The sequence below is a fragment of the Eschrichtius robustus genome, chromosome 7 (assembly GCF_028021215.1).
Source record: "Eschrichtius robustus isolate mEscRob2 chromosome 7, mEscRob2.pri, whole genome shotgun sequence".
Lineage (NCBI taxonomy): Eukaryota > Metazoa > Chordata > Mammalia > Artiodactyla > Eschrichtiidae > Eschrichtius > Eschrichtius robustus.
The window spans coordinates 89,398,114-89,421,231 of NC_090830.1; the positions used below are offsets into that span (position 1 = coordinate 89,398,114).

Here is a 23,118-nt window from a genome sequence, read left to right on the forward strand (position 1 = left end):
AGATCCCTCCCAAGGAAACAACAGGTCTCCTCCCTAACCCTTAGCATCTCTCACCCTCACCCCAGGGCCAGGCCCAGTTTCATGCTTGGTTCCTGTTGCTGACTGTCCCCAAAAGAAGGGCTCAGCTAGTCTGCAAAATGGGCCAAGGCCTAAAGGGAGGGTCCTTGAAGAGATACCTGGGGTAATCTGGAGGTGCTTCCAGCATCTCCAGGAGCCCCTGCCCCCAGGAGAGGATGCCAGGGTTGGGAGAGACCACCTGGGGCCACAGCAGGAGGCAGGTGGGGCTGGACTGGCAGAGCCCTCACATTTTTCTGGAATGCATCCTTCCCCTGCCTGACTCAGGAGAGATCCCAATTGGCGCAACAATCCCTCTTCATCCTGTTCTCCTTGTGAGTGTCGGTCTTACGGATGGATGTGTGAGCCAGCTCAGGCCAAGGAGAGGAGGAGTCAGGTCTAGGGCCAGGAGCCTTCTAGGAAAGGTTTTTCATCCTCAAAAAAGAAAAGAAAAGAAAAGAAAAAGACCAAGGAAGAAGCATTTTCTTCTATTCCACTGAACATTTTTGTGGCTAGAAATGATTCTTAGAACGCTGGCAGCCACTTCTAACCACAGGAGGAACAAGCCTAAGGAAAAGCCAACTTGCTGATTAGGGCAGAGCAGAAATATAGAAAGAACCTGGATCCCAAGTTACTTTATTCAGTCCCTAACCTAACTAGTCCTGCAGCTGCCAGGAGCTAGGTGAGAGGGTCAATTTCCTCATTGTTTGAGCTGCTGTGAATTAGGTTTTCTGTTGCAAACAAAAGCTTAAATCCTGATGTTACCTGGATACTAAGGTCCTGTATTTGCCGGCCTCACCCACCTCCCCAGCCTCCTCCCCTAACACGCCCTCCCTCTCTGCCTCAGCCACGTTAACCCTTGTTCATTTCCCTTGACGTTGTGCTTCTGCTCATCTCAGTCTTTGCAGGTGCCCTTTTTTTCTACCCGGAATGCTGTCCATCCTCCGTCATTAACCACCCTTGTCCAAGTTGCTCCTGCTCTTTCATCCTTCAGATCTCAGCTTCCCTGGTCGTCCCCCAACATACACAGAATGGGTCTGGCCACTGCCAGTACGTTCTCACACCCCCTGTACTTCTTTTCCACGGTTATATACTAATGAGTCGCTCTCCTGTGTGCTTCACTGTGATGGTTGTCCACGGGCTGCAGCCAAGTCTCTTCTACTGATTAGTGCACACCCAGAGCCTAGAGTGGGGCTCTGGCAACATCTGCCACATGAATGCAGGGATGACGGTCCTTTGGTTCTCCTACCAGATAACAAGAGTTGACACATTGTCATGTTCACCATGGTGCCATCTCCTACAATGCAGTCCCTTCCACAAACCCTGCTGCCATGCAGCTGATGCTCCCATGCACCGTGCAAATACCTGTTTCTGTGTGCCTCTATTCCCCCAACACAGAGCCCTGGGGCGCAGGGCCAGGTTGGGCTTGTCTTTGGTCCTATGTCTGGGACAAGGTGGGCATGGTACTGGGGAGCCAGGGGAGCTTATAGGAGCCCAGGCCTGTCTCCGTGAGGTTCATGAAGCTAGCTGAGCCCAGATGGGCTGAGGAGAAGGCAGCTGTGGCCACTGCACCTGTTGGATCTTGGTCAAATCTCCAAAGATTAATTCTTCCATTAGCAATTCCTCAGATAGTTCCTAATTCTCCAAATACCAGTTCCCCAACTAACCAAACACAAAGTCACTAACGTCACATTTTGGTTCCACTGGACTTCTCAGCTCTGATTCCCATCAAATTACAGATGAGAAGGGGCAGAGTTTTCTGCTTTCCACCTTCTCTCCTTTTCTCCTATTTTTTTTTTTTGTTGTTGTTGTCTCATTTCTACTTTGTGAAAACACATAGCATTTGCATCCCATTCCTCCACACCTTTGTTCTGTCTTAGATATGCAACTGAAAATATTAGAAGCGCTCTGCCATTCCTTCTGCTGAAATATTTTCTGTTATCTCTTGGTTGGTTGGAGTTAGTCCTCTAAAAGTTTCCTCAAGAATGAAATATTTTCAGATGAATTGAGAAGACGTCTGGGATCTGAGCTGAGAATTGTTATAGCTAGGCCCCTTGGGTTATTGCAATGTGTCCATGAGGGTTCACAGTGTCCTATTTTTGTGTATGGCATTTTCTATTTTTAAAAAAAAAGGTTAAAAAGTTAAAATAAAAATTTTTTAAAAAAAGAAGGGCTCATGTGAACCATATTCTGAGTTCTTAAATGTGTGGTAATGTTGGTCTGTAGCCTTTATACTTTATCCTCAACTGGGTTTGAAATTTACATCTCACACTTTTTTCCATGAGCATCTTCTAGGCATGGCTGCTCCACCTTCTGCCTCTGCCACAGAAGGTTGAGCGGTCCCTAGAAGTCTGATTTCTGATTCACTGGAATTTCTTTTTTTTTTTTTAATTATTATTTATTTATTTATTGGCTGTGTTGGGTCTTCGTTTCTGTGCGAGGGCTTTCTCCAGTTGCGGCAAGCGGGGGCCACTCTTCATTGCGGTGCGCGGGCCTCTCACTATCGCGGCCTCTCTTGTTGCGGAGCACAGGCTCCAGACGCGCAGGCTCAGTAGTTGTGGCTCACGGGCGTAGTTGCTCTGCGGCATGTGGGATCTTCCCAGACCAGGGCTCGAACCCATGTCCCCTGCATTAGCAGGCAGATTCTCAACCACTGCGCCACCAGGGAAGCCCTCGCTGGAATTTCTAATAAGTGACTTGATCTTTCTGTCTGGCTAGCTTTCTTTATCTTTTTTTATCTTTTTTATTGAAATATAGTTGATTACAATGTTGTATTAGTTTTAGTTTTGTATATGATTCAATTACATATACAAAAGTGATTCAATTACATATACATATTTTTTCAGATTCTTTTCCATTATAGGTTATTGAAAGATATTGAATATAGTTCCTTGTGCTATACACTAGGTCCTTGTTGTTTATCTGTTTTATATATAGTAGTGTGTATTAATTCCAAACTCCTAATTTATCCCTCTCACCCCTTTATCTTTAAGGTACAATAATTTTTTTAGGGTTCGTCTCGGTGATGATTGTTCTGGTTCAGTTTTCCCTAGTATGCTGTTTGCCCTTTCCATATTGATTCTAGATTTCTTTTATTTCAGGAACATTTCTTAATTGTATATTTAAATATTTGCTCTGTTCCATTACTTGGCTTTCTTCTTTGGGAATTCCAGTTGTGGGCACAAAGTTTTCTACCTTCCACATCTGCCATTGTCTCCCAAACACTGTGTATGTCTTTAATATGACTCCTTCTTTTTTCTTTGCTTTTTTTCATTTCTGTTCCCATAGGTACCTACTGTGGCTCCTTCTAGTTTAGTCTTCATTTCTACAATGGTTTGTTTTACCTTTTTTCTTCTGTTTTATTCCAGAGTTACGTAAGTTCCTATTCTGCCTGCTCCTGTCGTCTGCCATCTCATCCCTGAGTTCTGGTATTTCTGTTTTATAGTCTTCCTTCATAACTACTAATGCTTTATTAAGTGTCTTATTTTCTTTCTAAAATTCATGTTGGAGTTTCACGTTAGGTAATAATTTTCGTGTGCCTTCTTTGAGGCACACTTTTTGGTGGGATTTCTTTGTATGTGATGTCGTTTTGGTATTCTTTTTCATATTTAAAAAATAGTATGTTTTTACTGTTAGATAGAAAAAAGTGAAGTCAAAACTGCATATCTCTGGTATGCTATCCTTCCTGTAAAGAAAGAAGGAGGATGCAAGAAAGTATGCAGGGCACATGTCTCTGCATATTTGTGGGAAGAAAATGCAGGAGGATAAACCAGAATCAAAGAGACCGGTTATCTACACGGGACAGGTGGGAAGGCAGTGGAAAGAAGGAGGGAATGGCAACAGGGTAGCAGAGATGAGGAGAGAGTGACACTTAACTTCAGAAAAGTTAAATTTGATGTGTGAGTTGGTGATGGGCTTTTAAAAATTCTTCTTCCTGTGTTCTTGTTACCCCATAGAGTTTCAGGAAGGAGAAATGGGCTGAATTAAGAATTAAGCTTCAGCCACGTTGCTTCCAGACTTAGAAGTCTGGCAGGCTGAGCTGGTGTTCTCTGTTTACCGAGAATCCACATCCTCTCCTCCCTGCCCTCGCCCTGGTAACCTGCCTCTTGAACTGCATCACCCGGGCTCCCTCACCCTCAGGACTTAGTTGGGTTCAGCCAATAGGGCATATTGACAGGAGATGGAGAAGAAGAGGAGAGGAATTTATTCCTCCTGCTTCCTTCTTGCTGGGCATGGTTGGGCAGTGGCCCTCTTCCTCTGCTGACAGCTGCAGCTCCTGTCTGCTGACCCTCTCCTACAGCTGCAGCTCTCTTCGGGGTCTACAGCCCCTCCAGGCCCAGGGAGGAAACAACTCCCACTGCTCCTGGTCGCTAGGGGCCTCGCCATCCCTCATTGGTTCCCTTAAGTCTGTCCACACCTTTGTGAACTGTCCCTTTCCTCAGGTATCCCTTTGATGTGCCCTCTGATTTTTTCCGGAACCCCGACTGACACCCATGGATGTATGAGTGCTGATCTGCTGGGGAAGTCTTCCTTTGGTGACTGACAAACCAAGTCTCCAGGAGTCTAGTCTCCCTGTGGCTGGGAGGGGTCTGTATGTGCAAGATATGTGGGCTGTATATACTGGGAGCTCAAGTCCATGAAGTAGAAGTAAGAGAAAGCATAGGCAGGATGACAGTCATAAAACTCTTGACATTCATGGCATTTGCAGTTCAAATCACAGGAGAAAAAAAATCGTCATGCCTCAGACATAAGACAGCCCTAAGTATTTAAGTACTCAGTTGTTTTTTTTTCAGAATTATTAATTGCTCAGTTGGCAAATTGCTGTTTGAAAAATTGACTCTCCTGACTTGATGATGTAGTCAACTGGTCCTTTGCCAGACTGGGTTGTTGAGCAGATTCTACTTGGAGAATTAGTTGACTCTTGTCAAGGCTCAATTCTCCCTGCCCCAAGTGCAGGACTTGACCTTCTGACTCAGGACAGGCTGGCATGGGTGCCTGTGTTCAAGGCCTGCTCTGTTGGGGCCCAGCATGGGCCAGGCTTCTTCCAAGATGGGGTCGTTCCCACCTGAGTCATCTCAACCTCACCCAGGCAGGTAACACTGCTCACTGCCGGAGTCACCCAACCCCTCAGACCAGAATCCTGGTTAGGAGGGTCTTGGGCTGTCCTAGTTTCTTTGGCTGGGAGCCACAGATGGGCTGGGCTGAGCTGAGAGGACAGGGAGCTGGTCAGAGCTAGAGTGGGAAGGCCTGTGGGACTGGATGTGGGCCAGAACACCAAGGTCTGGGGCCCAAGTCCTGTCTTGGGCCGCTTGGCCTCTCCTGCTCTCTTGCCTTCCCCCTGTTGGGCATTTGGGATCTGTGCCTGAACCCAGCCTTGCCAGGAGATCTGGGGCCATGGTGTGTTGTCACTGGAGTCTGGGTGCTCACACTGGGGCCATGCATTAAGGAGGAGAGGGTCCCATGGGCAGGGGGGATGGGGTGAGGGCAACAGCAGTCTGACAGGGAGGGAAAAAGTGCAGCTGGAGTCCCGCGGAGTGGCCGAGCCCTGACCAGGGCCTGTCGAGGAGCTGGTGAGCTCCTGAGGAGAGGGGGATGGTGAAGAGTACCCCAGGGTGGGCCCTGGTGAGGAGGGCTCGTGGGGTCTGGAAGCCATCCCAGACCTGGTGGGTGACACTGCCATCCTGACAGGGAGTTCAGCGCAAAGGACCCCTCTGGGGTTGGGGGACACACACACATCAGAGGAAACAGGGAAGGGGTTCTGATGGGCCTAGGGAGCATCTCTGTGGGTCTCTCAGACCAGTTCCCACCAGCCATGTCCCAGGAGTGCCCCCACCCTTGGCAGCATTGTCCTGATACTGTGAGCAGAGCTCTCTGGTGTTTGGCTGTGGCAAGGGGAGGCCAGAGTCATCTGGATCTGCTTAAGCTCCAGGGCCCTCACTGTCATGGCCCCTTCTGAGTCCACAGGGTCATGCATATATATTTATAAAACTTGCAAGAGAGTAGTAGTGTATTTTTTCTTACAGGGACTCTCCAGATTGTTTAAGACTTGATCTACTCCTGCCAGTGGCACGTGTGGGGCTGTGGCCTTGTGACCCAGAGTTCCTGCTGCCCACAGTATCCACTGCCCACCCCAGGGCGGCCGGCCGCTGCCCAGGGCCTCCCAGTACCACTCAGCTCCATAAAGCCTGTGTCAGGTAAACACTAATTAGACCCACCACACCCTCCTGGACCCCTCTGAGGGATGAGGGAGCCTACATGGGGGGAGCAGTCTCAAACTCCTGCCCCAGGCCTGGACTTTATGAGTAGGGCCTTGGGAGGGCCTTTCCTCCATGACTCCTGGCCAGTGGTGGCGGGTCCCATTTCCAGGCCCTCTCACTCCGAGGCAGGCTCATACCCCTGCCACTCTTTGCTCCACCCACTGGTTGGTCAGGGCTCACTGCCATGCAGCCCCTCCCTAGCACATCAGTGATGAGGAGGTGGGAACAGAAGTTTACCAAGAATTTGCACGCATAGTTCCACCAGCTGTCAGTGACAAGGCCAGGCAGGCATGGATGCCCCCATTTTATAGATGAGGTAACTGAGGCTCAGGCTGGGCTAGTGACTAAGGGAAGCAGCATGTGGTATGTGACTTGAGGCATCTCTCTCCATCCTGAGTAACTAGGGAGGCAGCCTGGCTCCCTCAGCATGTGTGTGGTGCATTAGGGGCTAGTAGAGCTGCTTTCTGGGAACTCTTGCTATGGCCAGAAGCACCTCCCCAGTTGGTAGTGGGATCCTCCATCTACTCCCCTAGAACCTCCTGGATGGGCACTGCTGACTTCACAGGGCTCCCCTGAGAGGCCAGGCCCCAAGGCGCAGGGCGGGCTGGGTTCCCTCACATGCTGGCTACCTCAGTGCTGGGTCACTCAGGTGCTCCCATGAGTGAGAACCAGGTGACTGCAAGCCAGGGATGACTAGGCTTCTGGTCAATGTTGTGTCCTCCTCTGCCTTGGGCCAGGCATGGCCCTGACTCCTCCCGCCCCCCAACCTGTCCAGGGGAGGCTGCAAAGCCACTCTCCGGAACTGAGGTCCTTGGGAATGGGGAGGGCAGCGGCCCCCATTACACTTGTATTCCTGGCCTGAGGGGCCGCCCTGGTCCCCAGACCCACAAAACCCTAAACCCTTGATTAGATCACTCTAGAGACTGTGGGCAGCAGGCTGGAAGTCCTAGCCCTTGTCTAGGTACCATGCCTAGGCTGCGGGGAGCCTAGGGGGCTGGCAGGGCTGCGGTTCCCAAATGCCTCTCATCCCACAGGGCACTCGGGCCTCTTGCCTTGGGGTAGGGGCATGTCCCAGAGCTGATCTCTCTGTCCAGCCTCACCTTGCTCCCTGTCCCTGCCCCTCACAGGGTCCCAGGATATGGGGTGTGCGGGTCTCATGCTGCCAGAGGGTCACTGCCCCAGCCACAACGCTGGGGTGGCTCCACCCAGCCTCTTCGTCCTGCCGTCTGCGCTGACTCACCACCCGAGCCAGGGCTCCTGCCCCAGAGCCCAGCCAGGCATCAAAGGCATCTATAAAAGCAGACTGGTTCAGGCCCCAGCATCCTGCTTGATCACCACCTGTCGCCGCACAATGTTGGGAGGCCTGGGGAAGCTTGCCGCCGAGGGTCTGGCCCACCGCACCGAGAAGGCCACCGAGGAAGCTGGTAAGGACCCCGAGGCTCCTTTCCACGTGCACCGTTCCTGCCACTGGGGGATCGGGACAGACTCAGCTGGGCCTGTGCTGATCCCAGCAGGACTGGGGCAGGCCTTGACCCCATGGGGAACTGTGGCTGATCAGCCGCATAGGGACAGGATGGAGGTGGGGGGCTATGGAAGCTGAGGAAGGTACCTCGGGGAGGAGCCATGAGGGGTCCACTGCCCCAAGCAACCCTCCCTGTCAGACCTGCTCTGCCCCCTGGGCTTGTTACATTCCTGGGGTCTGTGGCTGAGGCCCCGAGGGGGCAGCTCAGAGGAGGCCCCTGGTGGCGAGAGGGGAGCCAGGGTGCTGGGTGAGCAGCTGGTGGCTTAAATCCGTCCCTCGGGAAAGCAGGGAGGGGCCCTTCAGTATTAAAACAGCCTATTCCGAGTATCCTATACAGAAAAGAAAATGGAGTTTAATTTTTACCATAACTTTAAAGCTTCAAAGATTTCTTGCTTAAGAAACCACTGAGTCTGATTCTGTTCAAAGTCAGCCCCCAGGGTTTACACAAAGGACATTTTCCGTTTCTTCAAAGTCCCCAGGGACTTCCCTGGTGGCACAGTGGTTAAGAATCCACCTGCCAGTGCAGGGGACATGGGTTCGAGCCCTGTTCCGGGAAGATCCCACATGCCGTGGAGCAACTAAGCCCGTGTGTCACAACTACCGAGCCTGTGCTCTAGAGCCCGCGAGCCACAACTACTGAAGCCCGCGTGCCTAGAGCCCGTGCTCCGCAACAAGAGAAGCCACCGCAATGAGAAGCCCGCGCAACGAAGACCCAATGCAGCCAAAACAAAAAACCCAGAAATCCTTTTCTGTACGTCAGCCGCTGGTTGCAGGGATGCTGATCCAGGCCCCACCTGTTGGACGTTTTGTGAAAAACAGCTTGTGCCCGAGTTTGCTGTTCTCTTTCTAAAGGGCTGCAAACCTGTTTGTGTTTCATTTGAACTTTGCAGCTGCTGTTGAGCACCCCCTTTCTTTTCACCAACTCTCTGAATGCTGTGTCACTCCCAGTCTGCACACGAGGGACCCAAGCGGTGGAGGTGATTCTAAGAGGTAGAAGCTGAGCCAGCTCTTCTGACCGTGGCGTCTTCCAGGGCTAGCCCGTTACCAACCTGGGAGGGCAGAGAGTTTCGTGGTGCTGAAGGAGTTGCTCTGGGGACTTGGTGCTGCCGGAGGGAGCTTTGACATTCAGCCTCCCGCTGCAGCGCAGCCTCCGTCTGGCCACAGGCAGGACCGCAGCTCGCCTGAGAGGCCTGGTGACCTGGGAAACAGGCCCGGCCTTGCCTCCAGGTCCCCAGCCAGCAGCAGGGCCCACTCGTTGGCATTCCAGGCCTCGCTGGCCAAGGGGCATGGAGAGCTGTGTGCCTTTACCTGGCTCACTCAGCTTATCTCCTGCCAGCCGAGCCCCTCTCCGGTCTCTGAAGGAAGCCAGCTGGGGGCCCTTCTTGGGAGCAGCTTGCCCTGTCCTGGCAGGGGTGGCATCCCCGAGCCCCTGCCAGGGTATCCAGGGCTGTCTGGGCCCTGCTGTGAGGACAGGCAGCTTACACTGTGCTCTCACTCTGGGCTTGTCTTATCGTTTCAGTTGACGTCGTGGAGGGAGTGGTGAAGGAGGTGGTGGAGCCTGCCAAGGAGGCTGGAGAGAACGGTACGGCCAAGGTCGGGGCGGGGAAGGAGGGAAGCTGGGTGCTGGCAGCAACCTGATCCTTGCCTAACCAGATCACACCTTGACCCCAGTGTGGCATCCTTTCAGTTGGTGTGTAATTATCTGTGCTCATCTGAGGTCACAGGCCGTACTTTGCTAAAGCAGGTTCCATCTAGATAGTTCTCTCTGTGGAATGTCAAGAGGATGACATCACAAAAGACCAGGTGCAGGTGTGCTGGAACAAAACATTTGAGACATAAAATTATATATTTACACGAATACATATTTCCATAAATGTTTATATGTTTGTGCTGTGAGTATCACGATGTAAAAAAGCACGTGTGTATCTCACTCCTTACAACAAAATAGATTCCGGATGGATTAGGACTTAAATATAAATACATGAAATTATTAAATTGTTAGAACATAGATTTTGGCATAATCTCAGAGGAGGGAGGATCTTTTTAACGATGACAGAAAATCCAACAGCTATAAAGGAAATACTAGGTAAATTGGACAATATAAAACTTCAAAATTTTCCATAGTGAAAAAAAAAACTGTAAGCCAAACCTCCCACAAACTGGGCAAAAATATTTGTAGTAGAAATGATAGCCCTTATCTTTGATAAAGGAGGCAAGCATATACAGTGGAGAAAAGACAGTCTCTTCAGTAAGTGGTGCTGGGAAAACTGGACAGGTACGTGTAAAAGTATGAAATTAGAACACTCCCTAACACCATACACAAAAATAAACTCAAAATGGATTAAAGACCTAAATGTAAGGCCAGACACTATCAAACTCTTAGAGGAAAACATAGGTAGGACACTCTATGACATAAATCACAGCAAGATCCTTTTTGACCCAGCTCCTAGAGAAATGGAAATAAAAATAAACAAATGGGACCTAATGAAACTTAAAAGCTTTTGCACAGCAAAGGAAACCATAAACAAGACCAAAAGACAACCCTCAGAATGGGAGAAAATATTTGCAAATGAAGCAACTGACAAAGGATTAATCTCCAAAATTTACAAGCAGCTCATGCAGCTCAATAAAAAAACAAACAACCCAATCTAAAAATGGGCAGAAGACCTAAATAGACATTTCTCCAAAGAAGATATACAGATTGCCAACAAACACATGAAAGAATGCTCAACATCATTAATCATTAGAGAAATGCAAATGAAAACTATAATGAGATACCATCTCACACCAGTCAGAATGGCCATCATCAAAAAATCTAGAAACAATAAATGCTGGAGAGGGTGTGGAGAAAAGGGAACACTCTTGCACTGTTGGTGGGAATGTAAATTGATACAGCCACTATGGAGAACAGTATGGAGGTTCCTTAAAAAACTAAAACTAGAACTACCATACGACCCAGCAATCCCACTACTGGGCGTATACCCTGAGAAAACCATAATTCAAAAAGAGTCATGTACCACAATGTTCATTGCAGCACTATTTACAATTGCCAGAACATGGAAGCAACCTAAGTGTCCATCATCGGATGAATGGATAAAGAAGATGTGGCACATATATACAATGGAATATTACTCAGCCATAAAAAGAAATGAAATGGAGGTATTTGTAATGAGGTGGATGGAGTTAGAGTCTGTCATACAGAGTGAAGTAAGTCAGAAAGAGAAAAACAAATACAGTATGCTAACACATATATACGGAATCTAAGAAAAAAAAAAAAGGTCATGAAGAACCTAGTGGTAAGACGGGAATAAAGACACAGACCTACTAGAGAATGGACTTGAGGATATGGGGAGGGGGAAGGGTAAGCTGGGACAAAGTGAGAGAGTGGCATGGACATATATACACTACCAAACGTAAAATAGATAGCTAGTGGGAAGCAGCCGCATAGCACAGTGAGATCAGCTCGGTGCTTTGTGACTACCTAGAGGGGTGGGAGAGGGAGTGTGGGAGGGAGGGAGATGCAAGAGGGAAGAGATATGGGAACATATGTATATGTATAACTGATTCACTTTGTTATAAAGCAGAAACTAACCATTGTAAAGCAATTATACTCCAATAAAGATGTTAAAAAAAAAAAGAAATGATAGCCCAATATAAAAATGACCAAAAGGTATAAACAGGCAGTTCACAGAAAAATGAAACATGAGTAGGCAGTACACCCACAAGCAGATGCTTTGTCTCACTAATAGTTGGAGAAATGCAAGCTGTTTGGAGAAATAAAAGCAAATTTGAATGCATTCCTCCAGGAGCTGTGCTGCCCTCTGCCCCACAGACTCCTCCAGGGCATGACCAGGTAAGACTGCCACATCCCACAGGCCACTCCAGGTGACTCCAACCCAGCGAGTGACTTGAATTGTTTACTTTGCTCACCTGGATATCCTTTCTTCCTGACAGCCATTGCTGAAGCTTTAAAGAAGACCCATGAGACAGGGAACGAAGTGGTAAAGGAAGTCACTGAGACGGTGACCAACACAGTCACAAATGCTGTCACGCACGCAGCAGAAGGCCTGGGCAAACTGGGACAGTGAGCATGCCTGCCACCAGCAGGCTCTTCCTGAATTGCAATAAAAAGCTGTGAAATGTGTACACTGAGCCCTGGGTTTGTTCCTATTTGGGTGGAAACATTGCGTATGTCCTGAGTGTCCACTCTGCAAGGACAAGAGGCCAGCACCTTGGCACCCACTGGGGGTCAGATAGGTCCCTGTGATAAATCAGATGTGCTGCTCTCACATTATGACTTCTCCTGTCAGCAAGGAGCTCTTGAGAATTGTTAGTGTCTGTGCTACATTTCTTAAAAGCCTATTTCCCCAGCAGCTATACATAGCTTTCAGACACCTCAGTGCTTCAAGGACACCCCAGGGGAGGACCACAATTCAGCTTATGTGTTCTTTGCGTTTTCCTTGAAATATTCTTACAGCAATCGGGGAAGATAACAGACCAACCTGACTGAGGGGTTAGCTGGGCAGGCTCAGGCAGGTTGAGCTGCTTCATGTTCTGAAAGAGGCTTCAGAGAAGCGTTTCTGCTGGACAGTCACAGAATCAGGTCATGGAGAAACTGAGTTCACTACCTGTTGGCTGCTGGAGCTGCTGTCAGATCTCCACTCAGAGACTTGGGTTAGGCCTAACTGGCGGTAGTGGGTCAGAATGCCTGGCCTTCTCTCCTTCCTGCCACGAGTGAGTCAGTACCATTAAAGTTAAACATGTTTAAATAGCATTTAGTTTAACATTTTGGATTAAAGAAAAAGGAAATGACTTGTAAAGATATGGCATTGCTTATTTATCCTGCTGGAAGTTACTTGTTCTTAGGGGAAATTAGAAGAAAAGGTGTTTTGTGGAATGAGTTAGTTGCTCCCCATATTTCTGGCGTTCTTTCAGAATTGGCTTCACATGTTTCTGAACGGCCCAGGAATATCCAATGTTCTGGCTTGGAACATTCGCTATTGTCCAGCTAGATATGGACCTTATATCTTGGTTTGGGTTCTGATGACTTTTGAGTTCTCCCAATCCAAACCCACGCTCAAAAGGATGTGGATTGTGGGTGGCAATGTCAACCAGAACAGCCTCTTTGTTTGTTTTTTTTAATTTTAGGAGACAAATGAAGTTTTTTTTGCTTTATGCAGGGTTTTTGTTTTTAAATTTTTATTGGGGTATAATTGATTTACAATGTTGTATTCGTTTCAGGTGTACAGCTAAGTGAATCTGTTATACAAATATATATATCCACTCTTTTTTTAGATTCTTTTCCCATATAGGCCATAACAGAGTATTGACCACAACAGCCTCTTTGGATGGCAGTTCGCTTACCAGACTTTATTCTTTGGGTGTACAGACAGAGGCCTGAAGGGCGAGGATACATTCTGACATGTTAATGATAGCAAGAGATTGTAAACACCCTAAAATGATAATTAGAAATTACTTGGGTGGCAAGCTTTACTCTGCTTATTAGATTTGACAATATAGAGTTGACACTTATTACTTCTAGTGTATTATGATGCTTTAGCTTGAAAAATGGGACTTGTGCTTAGATGGCCACCTAACGACTGGTTAACATTTATCACATTTATATGAAATGGAATACTCTGTGTCTGTTAAGAATGAGGAAAATATACATATATCATTAGGGAACATGTACAAATAAGTTAACAGTTTGTGAAATGTATGTAGAATAAGTTCATTTTTACAAAGCAAACATATAGGAATAGAAGAAAACTGGTAGCATATATATAGCAAATACTAACAGTGTTCAACTCTGTGGGAATATGAGGAATCCTCACTTTTTATATTATGTATTTCCATGATGCTTGAATTTAAGAGAAAACCAATGCATATATTTTAAAATGTGGGTGTGGAGGCCACATACTAGCTTATTGAAGGTTGCTTCCTAATTAAGTGCTACTCAAAGTTTGCTAGTTTCAAACTTTGTTGCCACTTGGCAACAAGGAAAGTAATGAAACAGAGTGTTTAGAAACTCTTAAAGCAATTGGGCATCGCCTGTACCTCCAAGAGTGTGATCAGTGGAGAATTCTTGTCGAATGGGGTATAGACCAGTTCAGGTTGTTGAACTTGTATGGTAAGTTGCATGTGAACTAGTCACAGGAAGTAGAGGAAGTAGCACCACATATCATGATGAATGAGGTTAAGGAACAAAAAAAAATCCAGAAAACCGGACCTCCTTCACAGAGAATTGGAGAAGCACTCCCACGTTCCTTTAACTTCACCTTGCAGTGTGCTGTTCTAAAATAGATACTTGCATCTCTCATTTTCTTTTTAGTGTGTGTATTGTACAGTGAGGGGCATGGCATCAACCCCAGGCTCTAAGCATGTTATAAGAAGCAGTCAAGAGTGATGTCAAAGAAAATTGCTGACTTTCTCCAAGACCTCCAAAAATTCTCCATAAAAATCATGAGAAACCTGACAAAAATATGGTCAGAATCAACTTTTTTCAGAACTCTGGAAATTAACCAAAGGCTTACAGTAATCCAGGGAGTATTTACATAAAACAAATTAAAAGCAATCTTTTTTTAAGAACAGCGAGCTTTGTAATGTTTTTAACTCTCCCTATTCTTTTCTCATCTCTCGCCCCCACCTTTCCAGCTCCACTGTAAGCCTTGAAAACCAATGTAATAGGGAAGAACCTTTGTATTCTATTACAAGCTAATCACTAAAGGGATGTTGCCTGTAAGCTTAAATTATACATAAGGGCCCATCTCTGGGAACCCTGCCTCCCAGGTAATGAGCATTAAGCTAAAATACCTTTGTTTAGCTCACTGGGAACATCCTGACCAGGCCCATCTGTGAATGACTGCAGGGAGGAAGAAATTAACACATCGCCTCAGGGGCTGATGGAAACCACAAGTGTCTGACTCTACTCCCTCCCCTATTAGTATAAAAGGAGCCTGAATTTTAACTCTGGCAAGACGGTTTTTTGGGATGTGAGGCCACCATCTTCTTGGTCTGCTGGATTTCTGAATAAAGTCACTATTCCTCGCCCCAGCAACTCATTTCTTGATTTATTGGCCTGTAGTGTGGTGAGCAGCACGACCTTGGACTCTTAACAAATTTTGGCGCAGCCAGCCAGGAGCCTTGCTACTTGTGGCTAGCCAGCCCTGGTTGGGGAATTTTGGGGTAAGGCCCTAGCAGCTGCCAGGACAGCTTGTCCTGAGGATCTTTCCCTTCAAAATTCCCCAAAGTGGCACCGGCTTCCCCAGAGCTTGACAGTTGGAGCAACAAATCGACGTTTGGGAGCCAGCAAGCTCCATACAGTAGGGTAAGTCGCTCCGGTGTGTACAGCCGGGAACTTTTTCCTCTGTTTGGGGCTTTTTCTCCAGAATCAGCCAGTTTGTCTTGTATTTGAGTGGGGTGCACTGTTGGAGAGAGGAAAGAGTTGTCCGACTTTTACCTGATTTGTGAACCGGTTCGTTTGTTCCTGTGGATGCTAGCATTTGTGTGTGCAGTTTGTGTTTTGTTTGTCTTGAATTTCTGTCTTTAAAAATGGGGAATGTTTTAACTATCGCTAAACGAAGTCCTCTGAGGCTCGTTTTCGATAAGTGATCTGATTACAGCTATGAACCCATGGGTGAGAGGAAGATGATACTTTATCGTAACAATGTGTGGCCACAGTACCTGTTAGGATCTGCACAAAGGATTTAGGCAGGGCTATCTTGGGACCCTGTGCACCATGCACTGCTTTCCTTGCTGTGTTAAGTACTTTGTTTATGGTCTCCTGTGTTGTTGGTATATGTAAAACCCCAAGACCAAACTTGAGGGTTTATTTAGTTTTCTGTTTGTCATTTGGGTTTTTCGTTTCATTTTGTTTGGTACTGTTTCTCCATTTACAGCCAAATCAGTTTTGTGATATTTAAAACTTTTACTGATGTTAAGTGGAGGAAAGGAACAGAAAAAACTAAACAAAACCAAACCAAAAAACTCTGTCTGTTCTTGTCTAAGAGTGGGGCATTCTCAGGAAGAAGAGAAAGGTTCCACTTGGTTCCTAAAATCACTAAAAGCTACAAATAGAAATAGAAGTAAAATAAATATTAGTAAAAAGGGTTTAGCCATCTACACCGGTGATCTTGATTTGTCCCATCTGCCAGAAACCCAGTTTGAATCCAGCCTCTTTTGTAACTGATTAGTTTTACATTGTTGTACTTGATTCATGGCTGAAATGTTGGAATGGGAACTGTGAGGTCCCTGTGTTTGTGTGTTTGTACATGTTTCAGATGTGTAGCACTGCCAACATTAATTTGCAAAAAAGCTCTATTTATTTGGCTTAAAGGAAATTAAGCACTTATATAAATACTCAAATATAAAAAACTAGCTAGAATGAATTCTGGGTTCATGTGATCTAGGAAATACTCAGTATTGAATTAATTTCTGGTATTAAGGTTTGTGTAAGCTTGTTGGTTTGATTTCCACAGACATGTCTTTAGAGTCATCAACATTAAGTATAATACTGTTATTGTACCTAAGTTTGCTAGAAATCAAATAAGACCTATTTTTTTTGTTTAAATAAATTTATTTATTTTTTGGCTGCATTGGGTCTTTGTTGCTGCGCACGGGCTTTCTTTAGTTGTGGCGAGCAGGGGCTACTCTTTGTTGCGGTGCGTGGGCTTCTCACTGTGGTGGCTTCTCTTGTTGTGGAGCACAGGCTTTAGGTGCACGGGCTTCAGTAGTTGCAGCACACAGGCTCAGTAGTTGTGGCTCACGGACTATAAAGCACAGGCTCAGTAGTTGTGGCACATGGGCTTAATTGCTCCGCAGCATGTGGGATCTTCCCAGACCAGGGCTTGAACCCATGTCCCCTGCACTGGCAGGTGGATTCTTAACCACTGCACCACCAGGGAAGTCCCAATACCTATTCTTGTTAACAAAGTTTGTCAGCAAGAAGATAATAATATGACAAAGATTTTAACTAAATAAAATAGAGGTATATGAGGTAAGAGTTTTAGGTAAACTCTATAGGAATAATTATGTTTGGGGAATGTCTATCTAAAATAGTTTCTCCAGATTTTCATAACTTGAAACTAAACTAAGTTAAATGAAGAGAATTCATTGACTCTCTGGGTCATTTCAAATAGGATAAAATATTAGAACATTAATTGCTGGACAGGTCTAAGTTTACCTACATTTGCCTTCTTAGAAGAGGAAGACTAAAGCATAAGTGTGTCAATCAGGAAATGCTGGTTTGACGGTTTTACAATTACTTCTTGATTTTTCACTAGAGATTAAGGTTTTAAAGTTAAGTATAAAGGGAGCATTTCAGTATGCAAGATGTAGGATGTGTGTTTTCAGCAAAGAAGGTATGAGGAATGAAAACACATCTTGTTAAAGGGAAAAAGGTGGTTTTGTTTTAGAGCTGGCTGTTTTTGAGTGGAAAAAGTGAGGGACAGATTAATATGGATTAATTAATCTAAGAGTGGGGCATTCTCAGGAAGAAGAGAAAGGTTCCACTTGGTTCCTAAAATCACTAAAAGCTACAAATAGAAACAGAAGTAAAATAAATATTAGTATAAATATGGATACAGAAAATGGATGGATATAGAATATGGATACAGAAAATGGATACAGAAAATTGTGGAAGGTTTTTGGAGGAGGAACACTGAAAGAGTTTTTTGTGCATGATAGGGATTGGCTAAGATTAGACTGAATTTAAGAAAACAAATTTTAAAGGTAAAGTGGTATAAAACCTGAATTTGGTTTTCTAAGAGGACAAAGTTTTCTTAAAATATTGAACTGCTTTTGGTAATTATTTCTTTAAGTGATATGTATTTGCCATTGAGATATTTTATCACTGGTTAAAACTCTTTGATATATATATATTTTTTTTTAATTTATTTTTGGCTGTGTTGGGTCTTCGTTTCTGTGCGAGGGCCCCCTCCAGCTGCGGCGAGCGGGGGCCACTCTTCATCGCGGCGCGCGGGCCTCCCACCATCGCGGCCTCTCTTGTTGCGGAGCACAGGCTCCAGACGCGCAGGCTCAGCAGCTGCGGCTCACGGGCCCAGCCGCTCCGCGGCACGTGGGATCCTCCCAGACCAGGGCTCGAACCCGCGTCCCCTGCATTGGCAGGCAGACTCTCAACCACTGCGCCACCAGGGAAGCCCAGAACTTTTTGATATTTTTGATGAACTTCCCAAAGATCAAATTCTAAATGAAGTTCACTTGACCTCTAGCTAACTTTGAGGTTTTCCCAGGGGTCCCTGGAACACCTCAAATTATTTGTTTTCTCTGTCTCAGAGAGAGGAATATTAAACTAATTAGGCTTATTTGGTATGTTAAATTATGTGGGAAGCATTGTCAAATAAGTGATGATAAAACTTCTTAGATTGTATCATATGGGTAAAAGTTATTAATATACACATTCTAGAAATTATATGGAACTCCTAAAATTCTGGTATATCCTGGTAAACGGTATCAGTCATAATTTTAGTAATTATCATAAATTGTTGTATGTCACAGCAGTAACCAAGTTTCTTTTCAGTTGCATTGTAATCCCAGTTGGTTGATGCCAAAGCATAAAGGCATCCCTTTAATGGTTAGAGACAGTCAATTGCTATTTATGGTTTTACAGTGGCTTTTGAATGATTCTATAGCTATTGTGTGAAGAAGTGGGGAAGAATGATGAAATCCTTTGTGTGCAAGCATTTATGCTATTACCTCAGGGAAAATAAAAAGAAGGGAATGAGAGTGAGGATATGTTGCTTCAAACCTTAACTCCTACGGCTGAGCTAGCTGTCCTAGCCTGGCCAATATATCCAACCCCTCCTGCACCTTCCATTCCTATCCAGCCCCAATTCCTGGCACTGGGGCTCAGGACTTCCCTTCCTTCTAGGGATCAATTACAAAATCGTGTGTTAGGTTTTGGGGCTCAGGTACTCGGTCTGGTATCACCATCTAAGAACTGACGGGGCACCCAATTTGGGCCAGGAGCCACTCCCAGGGGACGGCAATTTCCCTTCCCCCATTACCTCATAGGTAACCTAAATGCAAATGATCTGCCCGCTGGGTTTCTCAGGCTTGTTTAATTGGAAAGATTGCAACCCTCCTTAATAGGGAGGATCCTCTACACCTGAAGTCCACTTGGCAGTACCCTCAGCTGAACCAGATTGGGACCGCAGTGAGGGAAGAATGCCCTTATTAGAGAACTATTTATTGGTGCATCTTGGTAGGGCTTTGAAAAGGAGAACCAAAGCAAAAGATTTTCAAGAAATTCAGCAAAACAAATGAAGATCTCTCTGAATTTTTGGAGAGGATTTATCAGGTGTACAGATGTCATAGTAATGCAGATCCCGAGGCCCCTGAAAATATTAGAATGGTAAATTTGACCTTTTGGTGGGGGCAAAGTGCCTCAGATATCGGGAGAAAGTTGCAAAGATTAGATGGTGCATTTGGAATGAACCCTTCTCAATTGGTAGATGTTCCTTTTAAAGTGTTCAATAGGAACAACAACAGAAGAAAGAAGACGCAAAACAAAACACCACTTTTTTGGTAGTAAGTCATCACTGAGGAAGGAAAACAGGTGGCCCTAGGCCAAAACATAAGCAGAAAAACAAAAGATGAGAGCCTCTCTCATATGGTAGAAAGAGAGAAACACTCTGGTGGATGAACAGTCCAGGGACTCCCTTGGACTTGAGGCGCCTAATTCCTCACAGGAGCCTCGGGTGAAATTGGCAGTGGGGAATGAGTTGATTAACTTTCTGGTAGACCTCACCCTGAAGTTTCTCACCAGAACAGCTTGACATCAGAGTCCCACCAGAACACACATTGTGCCTACAGATGGCACTCATGAAAGCCCCAGGAAAGGAGACAGAGCTCTTTCCCCACAGGTCTCCGAAAGGTGAGACCAGAAGTGTGTGCTAACCGCACCCCAGAGAAGGCCAAAAACACATGGCCAATACGAATACCATTAAAAAGGGTCACTGGGACACCTAGTCTAAAAATATATCCTCTGAGGCAAGAGGATCACTTCTCCCACAGATTGACTTGTCAAAATACCAGCCGGTGTATTCCTTGTGTGTGCCCCTCCAGGACGTCTACAAAATTGGAAGTATTGGTACTGTCCCTGTGGGTGGAGTGGGGACTGGTGTTCTCACACCTGGCATGGTGGTCACCTTTGCTCCACTCAATGTTACAATGAAGTAAAATCTGCTGAAATGCACCATGAAGCTTTGAGTAAAGCCCTTCCTGGGGACAATGTGGGCTTCAATGTCAAGAACATGTCTGTCAAAGATGTGCGTAGTGGCTGGTGACTGTGACCCATCAATGGAAGCAGCTGGCTTTCCTGTTCAAGTAATAATCTTGAACCTCCCAGGCCAAATCAGTGCTGGATATGCACCTGTGCTGGATTGCGGCACAGCTCACGTTGCTTGCAAGTTTGCTAAGCCGAAGGAAAAGATGGATCATCGTTCTGGGAAAAAAGCTGGAAGATGGCCCCAAATTCTTGAAATCTGGTGATGCTGCCATCATTGATATGGTTCTTGGCAAGCCCATGTATGTTGAGAGCTTCTCTGACTATCCTCCTCTGGGCCGTTTTGCTGATTCTGACATGAGAAAGATGGTTGCTGTGGGTGTCATCAAAGCTGTGGACAAGGAGGCAGCTGGAGCTGGCAAGGTCACCAAGTCTGCACAGAAAGCTTAGAAGGTGAAATGAATATTATCCCCAATCCCGGCCACCCCAGTCTTAATCAGGGGTGGAAGAAGGGTCTCAGAAAAACTGTTTGTCTCAACTGGCCATTTAAGTTTAATAGTAAAAGACTGGTTAATGACAACAATGCATCGTAAAACCTTCATCAGGAAAGGAAAATGTTTTGTGGACCATTTGTTTTGTGTGTGGCAGTTTTAAGTTATTAGTCTTTAAAATCAGTATCTTTTAATTGGTTAAAGCCCTCCTTAAGGAAATTATCCCCTGATTAAGGCCTTGGATTAAGGCATTGGAACTACATTCATCCTGGAGACCACGATCAACAGGAAAAACTGAGAAAATGAATACCAACTTAACTTGGGATAAGGCCTTGCCAGTTGCCCTGCTACGGATCAGTGGCTTCCAGAAGCAGGCTTAAATTAAGCTCCTTTGGGGGACTTCCCTGGTGGCGCTTCCAATGCAGGGGGCCCGGGTTTGATCCCTGGTCAGGGAACTAGATCCCATATGCGTGCCACAACTAAAGAGTTTGCATGCCACAACTAAGGAGCCGGCGAGCTGCAACTAAGACCCAGTGCAACCAAACAAATTAATTAATTAATTAAAAAAATTAAGCCTCTTTGAAATATTGTATGGTAGGCCATTCCAGATGTCTGCCTAGGCGAGAGAATCTATAAATGCTCTAAAAGACCCAGCAGTTGCGCTTCCCTGGTGGCACAGTGGTTAAGAATTTGCCTGCCAATGCAGGGGACATGGGTTCGAGCCCTGGTCTGGGAAGATCCCACATGCTGCGGAGCAACTAAGCCCATGTGCCACAACTACTTAGCCTGCGCTCTAGAGCCCATGAGCCACAACTACTGAGCCTGCGTGCCACAACTACTGAAGCCCGGGAGAGTAGAGCCTGTGCTCTGCAACAAGAGAAGCCACCGCAATGAGAAGCCTGCACACCATGACGAAGAGTAGCCCTCGTTCGCCACAACTAGAGAAAGCCTGCGTGCAGCAACGAGACCCAACACAGCCAAAAATAAATAAATAAATAAATAAATAAATAAATTTATTAAAAAAAAAAAAGACCCAGCAGTTGCCAATTACATTGAAACTTTGGGCACTATACTAATCTTTGTTCATGAGTTTGCCTCCAACAGGTCTGCCCATCCAAATGAAGTAGATGGGAATTTCATTGTAGCTGGAGAAGGTTCAACCAATTTGTTTAGTTTTGTCTAAATAAATAGCACAGGAATTTAGTATTTGTATTGGGAACTGGAACCAAAACCCCAAGTTCAATTACAAATTAGACAACAAAGTGCTAAGCAGTTTTATCAGGTTCAAATAGTTGTAGATAAAAAAGGACTAAAGATTCTAAGGAATATTCATAGCCTCTGGAAGTAGCCAGAGCAGTCTTCATCCCTTTTCCCACAAGACTGGAATGGACATTGACAATGTAATAGCTTAGAAACTTTGCATTATATTACAAGCTAATTATTGAAGGGATGTTGCCTGTGAGCTTAAATTGTACATAAGGGCCCATCTCTGGGAACCCTGCCTCCCAGGTAATGAGCATTAAGCTAAAATACCTTTGTTTAGCTCACAGGGAACATTCTGACCAGGCTCACCTGTGAATGACTCCAGGGAGGAAGAAATTAACACATCCCCTCTGGAGCCTAATGGAAAACAGGAAATGTTTGACCTTACTCCCTCCCCTTTTAGTATAAAAGAAGCCTGAATTCTAACTTGGGCAAGATGGTTCTTGGGGCATGAGTCCACCATCTTCTTGATCTACTGGCTTTCCAAATAAAGTTGCTATTGCTTGCCCCAGCAACTCGTCTCTCTATTTATTGGCCTGTCCTGCGGTGAGCAGTACAAGGTTGGACACCAACAGCCCACAATCACAGTGAAAACCAACAGCTTGGCAGCTACTGGAAAGAGTAGAACAGAGTTGGTGTTTCTTCAAAGCCTTATTCCCAGAAAATGTCATTGTTTGACTTGACTGGTGGCTCCTAGGAAGACCCCACTGTAAGGCTGTCTTTATTTGTATGGACTAGAAGCTCCCCTAGTGCAAAAAGGCTTTTCCCTGGGGCTGTTTGCTATAAAACATTTAGAGGTAATTTTTAAAGTTGGTGGCAGTATGAGGTGAGGTGGTGATTAACAGTTTGAGCAAGCAATAGGCTAACCAAAAATCTTAAAAGGAAAAACTGGGGAATAAAACGTCCTTAGGGGCTTTGAAAATTCTAACATACTTCTGGGAATCTAGAAGGCCATGCACATGTGTGAGACTCAGTAAAGGCCATGCACATGTGTGTAAGCTCAGTAAAGACCTGAGAAGGACTGAAGTTCTCATCTCTAACCCTGAGGCTTTATGCAAGCAGGAAGTGAGAACCAAGGCCAAGATGTAAGTTGCCTGGCTGAGTGTTGAAGGTGAGGCCCAGCATAGACAGAGCCTTGGCAAAGATAGGAGACTTACTGGTTCTAGGTACTTGAAAAAATCTCTGTCCAATCATTAGCTGACCACTAAGCTAACTGAGGAGAAATTTCAGTGGCCACACACAACAAAGAAAACAGACTAGGGCTTCCCTGGTGGCGCAGTGGTTGAG

The 23,118-nt window shown here is 45.8% G+C and overlaps 1 protein-coding gene and 1 pseudogene across 1 annotated transcript; both read left to right on the forward strand.

Annotated features, from left to right (window-relative positions):
* The first annotated feature begins 6,110 nt into the window (after window positions 1-6,110).
* FAM25A (family with sequence similarity 25 member A) lies at window positions 6,111-11,933 on the forward strand. Its single transcript, XM_068548920.1, has 4 exons — window positions 6,111-6,248; window positions 7,439-7,735; window positions 9,353-9,415; window positions 11,788-11,933. Exons 2-4 carry the CDS (start codon window positions 7,450-7,452, stop codon window positions 11,919-11,921), a joined length of 483 nt encoding a protein of 160 aa, XP_068405021.1. The 5' UTR covers window positions 6,111-6,248; window positions 7,439-7,449; the 3' UTR covers window positions 11,922-11,933.
* A 604-nt stretch (window positions 11,934-12,537) lies between these two features.
* On the forward strand, window positions 12,538-20,527 carry LOC137767158 (elongation factor 1-alpha 1 pseudogene; annotated as a pseudogene).
* The last annotated feature ends 2,591 nt before the right edge of the window (window positions 20,528-23,118 follow it).

Bases quoted from the DNA above. Each gene is read 5' to 3' on its own strand.
- FAM25A (XM_068548920.1), top strand. From the start codon at position 7,450: ATGGGGTGTGCGGGTCTCATGCTGCCAGAGGGTCACTGCCCCAGCCAC. The intron at 7,736-9,352 runs GTAAGGACCCCG...TTATCGTTTCAG, and splicing joins GAAGGCCACCGAGGAAGCTG to TTGACGTCGTGGAGGGAGTG. The intron at 9,416-11,787 runs GTACGGCCAAGG...TCTTCCTGACAG, and splicing joins CAAGGAGGCTGGAGAGAACG to CCATTGCTGAAGCTTTAAAG.